The sequence below is a fragment of the Abramis brama genome (assembly GCF_963993115.1).
Source record: "Abramis brama genome assembly, chromosome: 25".
Taxonomy (NCBI): domain Eukaryota; kingdom Metazoa; phylum Chordata; class Actinopteri; order Cypriniformes; family Leuciscidae; genus Abramis; species Abramis brama.
Window position 1 is genome coordinate 10,470,867 of NC_139987.1, and position 9,868 is coordinate 10,480,734.

The 9,868-nt window shown below is 36.5% G+C and overlaps 1 protein-coding gene across 1 annotated transcript; it reads right to left on the reverse strand.

Annotated features, from left to right (window-relative positions):
- Positions 1–775: 775 nt before the first annotated feature.
- On the reverse strand, positions 776–7,104 carry rassf2b (Ras association domain family member 2b). The gene is made up of 10 exons (XM_084104756.1): positions 6,904–7,104; positions 6,029–6,114; positions 5,871–5,946; positions 5,645–5,796; positions 3,650–3,741; positions 3,397–3,545; positions 3,163–3,316; positions 2,964–3,085; positions 1,453–1,550; positions 776–1,336 (listed from the first exon to the last, which is right to left on the reverse strand). Exons 2-10 carry the CDS (start codon positions 6,082–6,084, stop codon positions 1,273–1,275), a joined length of 963 nt encoding a protein of 320 aa, XP_083960882.1. The 5' UTR covers positions 6,085–6,114; positions 6,904–7,104; the 3' UTR covers positions 776–1,272.
- Between the last annotated feature and the right edge of the window lie 2,764 nt (positions 7,105–9,868).

The following is a 9,868-nucleotide window of genomic DNA, read 5'->3' on the forward strand; positions in this document are numbered from 1 at the left end:
TGATGTCATTGATGTCACAATGGTTATTTCAAACTATTACTGTAATATGAACCAATGAAAAATCTTTAGGATACATTACATTAGTTTTGATATATTAAATGTGTTGCCTCAGTATTCATGCTATAATAACATTTATCCTCTATTTTGCAAATCTCAACAAAGTCCCATCTGTTGCAATAAACAGAAGCATCTTACCATAGTGATGATCAGTGGCTTCTCTTCACCGCTTGAACCGCCCAGTCACACTGTGAGAAGCTGCTCTGTGTTGTAAACAACCACCTTATGAAACTGTCCCTCACTACACAGGAGCGAATGAGCAATCAGGGAAGCTCAATGGCCCCGCCCACTTCAGAACAAAGGATGAATTAGTGCTTGGTACTAGACTGGCTTTTACTCATTTTAAAGCAATTTCTAATAAGATTTACATCCCATTACTCCCACACTCGATTTCCCCCTCGTGTCTATTATCTCTGACCATTAAGTTCTCAAATCTTAGTTGTAATAGTAAGAGATCAGTGCTTAGGAGTGTTAAAGAGACTAATAAAATATATTAGGAGAGATTAAGTCTTTATTCCACATGGAAAAATGATCCTTATGTTGAAGTGTCATGCCTAATGTGGAACATATTCGTGGTAAATGGACTGTTATTTTGATCTGCTTAAACAGACCCATGAGACTCATGAGAAAAATATTAATATTAGACTTCTACAGGGATCACTGAAATGTACTGAGATCTTTCACTGAGGTAAATGTGCATGCAAGTTGACACAATAAATTCTGTATTTTTATTATTTATTATTAAAAGCAAAAATCCGTGCATATACAGTACACTTGTAAAACGCCTCACAAATTAAAAATATTAAATATTAATAAGGCAAATAGATTAGATTTACAAATTATTTCTCTTTGTTTCACATTGTCTGTTTATTCACACAGTCCGGCTTTACATTAAATCAGATTTTTAATAACTAGAAAAATAAACACTCTTATGGCTCATTATAATTGTGCATACAAGTCGGACATTGACCCATTTGATTTCCTTTGTGAAAAAGAAGGCCAAGTATCTGTTTATCTGCTGTTTATCCAATAAAGCTTACTATTTAGAGAAAGCCATGGTACTTTTGTATATTGCTGTATTATGATATTATAAAATACATGAACACAATAACAGGCTCATAGAAAGCCAAACTAAAGTAAGAATATGTCCCTGTTCCTGAGAGAGCACCACTTTGGTGCTTTAAAGACGGTGTTCAGATGAATGATGTAACATCATCAAGTAGTTTTATCAGCTAAAGACTTCATGTATCTCTTGATGATACGGCGCAAATCAGCGTACCTGAATAACAGGAAATCAGAAAAAAAAAAAAACAGAAAGGAAATGAGTCACAATGATTTCAAATGACTCTAGAAATCATTATGTATTTTTTTTTTGTTATGTATGATAGAGTGTACCTCTTCTTCAGTTTCAGCATCTCTCTTTCTTCTTCCTCTTGCAGTTTAGCAATGAAGCTTTGTAAAACAGGAAGCTCAAACTTGATGTATTGTGCCACCTTGAGGACAAAATTAAGTATTACAACAATATATCCAAACTTGCACTACTGTGTAGTTTGGCTGAATTCAGAAAGCCACACATAAGATTATATTATAAAAACTGACACTTATAAATAGTAAGATTACAGTATCCAAATTTTAAGACCTGCTACATCAGCCAAAATGTGCAGTATACAACCAGACGCATTGTGTAGAATATTGAATATAACAATGCATGACCTTCAATAACCATGTAAAAAATATACTGGAAATATATCTAATTATATCTATTGTCTATCCAAAATATCTATTATATGATCAGTCTGGAAAATGTATTTTTTTACAAACAATATTTGATAAATAAATAAAACTACTCAAAATGAAAGCATTAAATTAATACATAATTCATAATGTTCATAAAAAACAATGTTAATTTAAACATTTAATAAATTATTTATTAATTAAATCACCAAACAAATTCATAAATGTGCATTGCATTTCCTTTTAGCATTGGTTTGCATTCATTGCTTCATTTTTATTATCATTTTTGGACTTTTAAGAAAAAACCTTCAATTTGCAGATAATGATCAAAAGAATGCAAAATAATGGTAAAATTAATAAATAATTTTTGGGTGATTTAATCATTATCATTATGATTTTATGTTTTATTATTAATGTAATTATGTATTTATCTATTTACATTTTTGTTTAATTATTTAATTTTAAGTAATTTGGCCAGACAGACAGACAGACAGACAGACAGACAGACAGACAGACAGACAGACAGACATACAGACAAACATACATACATACATACAGACAGACAGACAGACAGACAGACAGACAGACAGACAGACAGACAGACAGACAGACATACAGACAAACATACATACATACATACAGACAGACAGACAGACAGACAGACAGACAGACAGACATAGAGACAGACAGACAGACAGACAGACAGACAGACAGACAGACATACAGACATAGAGACAGACAGACAGACAGACAGACAGACAGACAGACAGACAGACAGACAGACAAACATACATACATACATACAGACAGACAGACAGACATACATACAGACAGACATAGAGACAGACAGACAGACATAGAGACATACAGGCAGACAGACAGACAACCAGACATACAGACAGACAGACAGACAGACAGACAGACAGACAGACAGACAGACAGACAGACAGACAGACATACATACAGACAGACAGACAGACAGACAGACATAGAGACATAGAGACAGACAGACATAGAGACATACAGGCAGACAGACAGACAGACAGACATAGAGACATACAGGCAGACAGACAGACAGACATACATAGAGACAGACAGACAGACAGACAGATATATAGATAGATAGATAGATAGATAGATAGATAGATAGATAGATAGATCTGGTCTCTTACATCATAGGTGACCTCTTCCACCTGGTCGGTCTCCATTAGGAACATTTTGCTGACCTGTTCACAAGGTCCTTTCAAAACTCTGACCGCCAAAGGATGATCATTAGGCTTCAGCTGGTGTCTCTCTGGATGCAGGAGAGGATTAGAAATATGAACTCAGGCACAAATAATAGTGACACATGTGATTTGAGTCAGGACGTACCGCCACTCGTGTGGACAAGATAGAGGCTGAACTCATCCGGGCTGTTCTCAATCTTGAACTTGCTCAGCAACACGCGCATAACCTGTGCCGTCGTCATACAGCTGTTGATGCGGACGTTGGTCACAGAGCCGAACGCTGGCGTAAACACCGCTGTCTGTTTGAAACAATCAAACGTGAGCAAAAGTGAGCAAGAATTGAATAACGTGTAACCAGTTTATGAAACATGATGCTTGCCTTGTGGTTATAAAAGTGTCCATTGAAGGAGCATCGGTGTCTCTTGACTCTCCTGATGCCAAGTCGACGTCCACTGATTCTCCTCGCGGTGACATCACTCCTGGACCTGGCAACCCGATCCGAGTGTGTCGACTTCTGCTGGCCCTCACCTGCCAGATGAGACTTTACTAAATCACACACTGCCATTCAAATATGATGAATAGGCAGTGAACACTGTTACGTTTTTTTTAGAAAAGGTCAAGAATGTATTCACCTGCCTCTTGCTTCTCCTCACCGGAGTCATTTGATTGGTCATCTGTTGCAGTGACATCAATGGAAATGCACGGCTGATTTGTTTCATGATTTCTAAAAGGCAAGAAAGCAGGAACCTTAATTAAAAGAACATTCTGGAGAAAACAATTTTGACCATCAGTTAAAAAAAAATGCTTTTACAGTAACGCATTTACAATGAAAGTCTATGGGGCAAGAGTTTTGTAGCCTACTCATCATTTTGTGCATTAAGTGAAAGTGTTTATAATTGGTATCTATAAAGTTCCTTTTTGAGGAAGTTTTGTGTATTATCTATGAAGTTTCCTTTTTGAGGTGGGCTATTTTTGGAACTTCTGCACAAGCAATGTAATACTTGGGTGGAGTCTGCACCATGTTTTACTTTGGCTCTGTCAGAAATACCCCTATACCCTTAAATAGGGCACTATTTCAGGACAGCCATTTGTAGTGGTGTCCGATACCATACTGGACGTTATACCATAATGCACCACAATAACGAGTGTACAACTGATGTACAATTCGTGTACACTCAAAGGCTACAGAATACCCATAATGCACTGTGGGGGTCGTAGGCTACCGAATTAATTCATGAGTCTCGCCAGAAGATGGCGCCCGCAGCTGAATCATCCGTCCATACATTATCCAAAACGCTGGTTCAATGTGGGTACAGCGTCATTATCATTATCATACAGGTATAGATTCCTTTTTAATTGGTTAAAATTGTTTTACTAAGGTTTATCATGCTAGTTTTCATGACAGAGTTAAAGATGAATCTTTTCTTTACTACTGGAGCTGCCAGTTATAATGATAAAGACATCGTTCTAAAAACAACGGCACAAATAAACAATATCGTTTGAATCACTTTCAGAATCAAACGATTTTATCCAGCTAATGAGCGATAAAACACTGACATCCAATCAGAATCCATCCTGCTGTAACGAGCTTGAGCATTTAAAGTGACAGACAAGCGCAAGCTTAGAATAAACAACGATTGCACTAGGAAGCTAATATACTATTATAGTTATCGTTCTTGGTGTGAAAGGGCCTTAATAGTATCTGAATTCACTGACTCGTTTTAATCATTCAATCGTTCAAGTGGACTATATCAGTGGAGTAATGTATGGAAAAGTGAATGAGGGTATAGGGGGGATTTCGAACACAGCTCTTGTTTTACCAGCTTTCCATTTATACTGTATGTAGCCTACTACTGTTCAAAAGTTTGGGTTCAGTACATTTTTAAAGAAATTAATACTTTTATTCAGAAAGCACTTTTTAATCAAAATGAATCAAAAGTGAAAATTAGGCTACTTAATGCATTAATACAACAGATTTCTAGTTCAAATAAACACTGTTCTTTCGAACTTTCTATCCATCAAAGAATTGTAGAAAAATGCATCATGATTTACACAAAAATATGAAGCAGCACAACTGATTTCAACATTGATAATAATAAGAAATGTTCCTTGAGCAGCAAATCATCATATTAGAATGATTGACACTGAAGAGTAATGATGCTGAAAATTCAGCTTTACCATTACAGGGATAAATTACATTTTATAACATTAAAATAAAATAAAAATTGTTATTTTGAATTTCACAATACTATTTTCACTGTTTTTACTGTATTTATGATCTTATGATTTAAAATCTTGCTGACCCCATACTTTTTGAAAGGTATAGGCCTATAAAAGGTTTTAATTAGGTTTGCGTAACAAAGTCAGTATGCATTTCTAGCACTCTCTGGTTAATTTTTAAGTATTTTGGTTCGAACTTCAAACATAATTATCCGTCGTGAATTGAAACATCCACTGTGAAGGCAAACCAATACATTTTTGATTGTTTTTATGAAATTAATTTCTGTTGCAATTAGGCTACATATGCTATATGTATCCCAAAACATTAACCAGAAAGCACCAAAAACAATAATATGCTAAATAATAAAAATGATTTATAATGTAAAATAAAATAAATAATATCTGACTTGACTGTGTTGATGTCTGTTTCATCACTCAGAGATGTTAGTGAAGGGCGTGGCCTGGCTGACTCCTTCTCATCTTGCATCTGCAGTCTGATTGGCCGCCGCACGCCCCAAAAAACATTGAGCAAGCCCTCTATGATCAATTCTCCTTCCTCCTGTGAAATTGGCATGTCACATTAGTCATCAGCTGTATGACAGCAATACAACAGGCTACATTTTACCTACTAACCTCTCTGTGTCTCAACTGGAGAGCTTCTCCTTCATAATAAAGGTTGTACGTTTGAAGGTGTGAGAGAATAACGCTCCTGCAAACAACAAGAAAATGAAGTTAGGTTAACGAGAACAGCGAGAGCAAGACACCTTTGCAGTAACATAAGATGGACTTACTTGCTTACGAATTTGTTTTCTCCAATCTGGATCTTGTCTGAATCCACAGTGTCCATGTCGGGTCGGTGAAGAAACTTTAGGAAGGCCTGTAAAAGAATGAAGGGATGAATTGAAAAAGGTCTCTGCGATCAGAAGAGAATCTTATGACTTTCTGCCTTATAATCGCAGAATGACTTAAGGCAAGATTCTCTCTCACTCACTCAAACACACACACACAAACACACACACACACACACACATTCTTGTACATCTATCTTTATGAGGACATTCATTGACACAATGCAATCTCTAGCCGCTTACCCTAACCTTACCCATCACAACTAAGTGCCCAACCTGACCCCTGACCCTAAACCGACCCTTAACCTCATTATAACCTTATCCCTAAAACCAAGTCTTGACCCTCAAACAGGCCTTTAAAGGCTCTCAGAAAGTGAGGACCGGCCAAAATGTCTTCACTTTACTCTCTTTGTCCTCACTCCAATGGTCTAAAACTCAAACTGGTCCTCACAAAGATAGTTGTACAAGTACACACGCACACACACACACACACACACACACACACTAAAAGACGATTTGAACTGTCTCACGCCATACTATTAAACTATAAGGATGTAAACACACATTTAGGCCTAATATTATATTTACCATGATTTACTGTGACACATTTCATCACACAAAATGGCTAGCACATCACAAGTAAGCAATAACTTCACAGAATTTGCACATGGAGAGCTAAAGTTAGTTTTAAACCAACATTTTATTCATCATAAGCTCAAATGCAGCACAAGATCTCACGCTATCTCAATTTATATTCTGATATCTTTGGTAAGGGACCTGTAAAGGTCAAGATGCCGAAGCAGGTGACAGTGACTTACTGTACAAGCAGCACGTGTGGAAATCCAGCAAAGTAAGTGAAACCAAGCCAGGCTCTGTCACTTGCATCAGAGAAAGTGATGGTAATGTGGATGGAAATGTGGAAGTCTTGGAAGTCAGCGTGAAACAGCTGTGCTGTGGGATGAAAGCGTGTCGTTGACAAGCTACATGAGCCTTTGCCCCTCCCTATAAGACTCTTCCTCATTGCAAACGCTCAGTCAGGAAGTTAGAGCTTTTTTCACTCGGGTCAGACTTCCTCCCATGAGCCACAGATATGCACACACTGCCCCCGACCACAATTCTGCATGCAGAGATAATTACTAACACAGAAACTCAACGCTCGGGCGGTTTGCTGGGCCAGACAGGAAGTACGCTTGGCCGAGAACATAAACGGGCCTGTACATTTAGGGCAGATGTTAACACACCGTCCCATGAGTACCAGTAAACACATAATGTCCTTCAACTGAAAGAAACTTTTCCAAATAAATAAAGCAGAAATATGCATGATGTAAACATGTTTGTATATTAGGATCTTTAAAAAATAGCTATTGTGAGAGTGCTGGATGTGTTATCATAAGTCATCATTTCCACATTGTTAAGAGAATTGCCTACTGTATTTCTTTCTTAAAGGCACATAATTGTTTCTCTGTGTTTGAGGAGTCCAGGTGACCCATAAAAGAGGAAACTATATAATGCAGTAGGTTGAGATGTGAATGACACATTGTATTTTATTGTATGAACACTTTTGACACTTAAACCAGAGTGAGCTAAATCAATGAGGATAAGGAGATTTTTGTTCAGACACAAGAAGGAACAATGACTTGATGCAAAGGCTGCTTTCTCTTGTGCTTGTTCCAACTTTCATCTGTTACTCTGGTAACAAGCAGGTTTGAGCACAGCATTGCCACCTTGTGGAAGCTAAACTAAATACAAATGGATTCAGGATCTCTGGATCACTGATACAGTTCATACAGTGTTGCCAAAAGTATTTGGAGACTTAAGCTACATTTAAAATCTAATTTCAATAAAATCAAACCAAGGGTCAATTATTTTGTAAAAAGTAAATAATGACAATAATAAAAAATAAATAAAAAATATTACGACTGCCACTACTAATAGCTCAGATTTGTACTTGACTGATACAAATTTCTGATGGTGTGTTTGTCTCTCTTTTTTAAAATTATATATTTATTCAGCATAACAATATACTGTGCCACACCACTGAACTGGCCATGGAAAATAAATGGAAGTCCACGTGACATCAATCAATTAATCAATAAATCAGATCAGATTGGTATAGGACAAATAAAATCTCTGATAATGTCTTTGTCTCTCTTTGTTAAAAGGTATATTTAATACATATTTATTCATAAATATATTGATTTATAACCCAATACATAAATAAATAAGAATAGTTCAGATTGGTGCTGGACTAATGCAGATCTCTGATAAAGTTTTTGTTTCTCATCGTTAAGATTTTTATTCAACATAATATACTGTGCTATTATATACCACTGGTCCTGTCATAGTAAATAAATTGAGGAATTTAAGATAATTTCTTTTAACTTATTATTACTATTATTAATCCAAACAAATGGCCAGGAACAGTATTGTCCTCAGCATTCCTACCACAACCTTGCAGTAGTCAATCATTTTATCCCTTAAAACTGTTCTTTGATCACCAAAATTACATATTTAAAGTTTTTTCCTGTTAAAAGATTCGTCATGCCTTAAAATAGCTTGAATGTATCTCTACACCCTTGCTTCATTCAATACCTGGATTCATGAATATGCTAATTAGCCCCGCCTCAACTCACGCAGCTCACGGATTCACTCAACTTTCTGAGGTAAACGCTGCTCAATGCTATCGCTCTTTACAACGTCAGACACATAAAGGTAATTAATATGATTAGCCTTTTGCTTGACTATGTTATCAAACAGCTAATAATGTGTTGCTAATGTTAACCAAACCATGTTCCCGTTCGCTATCTAAGTAACAATCATCAGAAACGCTTTGAACAACTGGAGAAAGGTATCATAACATTGTAATATACATCATAAACCCAATATTGAGAAATCTACCCGATTTTTATATCAACAGAAAAATGTACCGGGGATAACCTGGCATCTCTCAAGACTCCTCTGCTAGTTCGCTGTTAATGATATGCTAAAGCCCACTGGCAACTTGATGTGATTGGTTACAAGTAGTTTGTGAAGTCAGAAACACCAGCGATTTCAAACCTCGTCTTTTTTTCACTGCAGTTTTAAGGAGAAAATAATCAGCAATGGTGTTGACTTATGAATTTGCACGATTTGTCATAAGCACATTAAAAAAACACCACGTAGACATATAAACAACATTAAAGGGGTGGTATAATGCCCTTTTCAAAAGATGTAAAATAAGTCTTTGATATCCCCAGAGTGTGTATGTGAAGTTTTAGCTCAAAATACCCCACATATATTTTTATATAGCATGTTAAAATGGTAAATTTCTGAAGGTGAGGGTGTTGTAAATTTCTGTTCCTTTAAATGCAAATGAGCTGCTGCTCCCGGCACAGGGGGCGGAGCTTCAACGGCTTGCACTCACACAGACATGCACTGAAAATTTCAAAAACATTTAGCCTTTTATGTTCAAACCGGAGTCAGACAAAATGGAGAGACTAAAGAAGTGACAACATATAGAATGCAACAAGACGTTTCTGAATGGTTAGTTGATGAATTTATGTAGCTTATGTGTTGTTATCTTCTAGTCATTGATTCTGTCGTGCTAATCTATAAATTGTGTTCCGGGGGCGGGGTTTATGTAAATTTTAGGGTTTGTGATGTCACCAACCCGGGAGGAATGTCATGTAGTCCCTACCAGCCATTTGTTGTAGTCCTTAAAAAGCCATTTCTTTAAAAGCAAATATCTCCCTTTGCTTTGAACTTTGAGCATTGTAACTTTGCAGATGTTGTTTATGCTCAAAC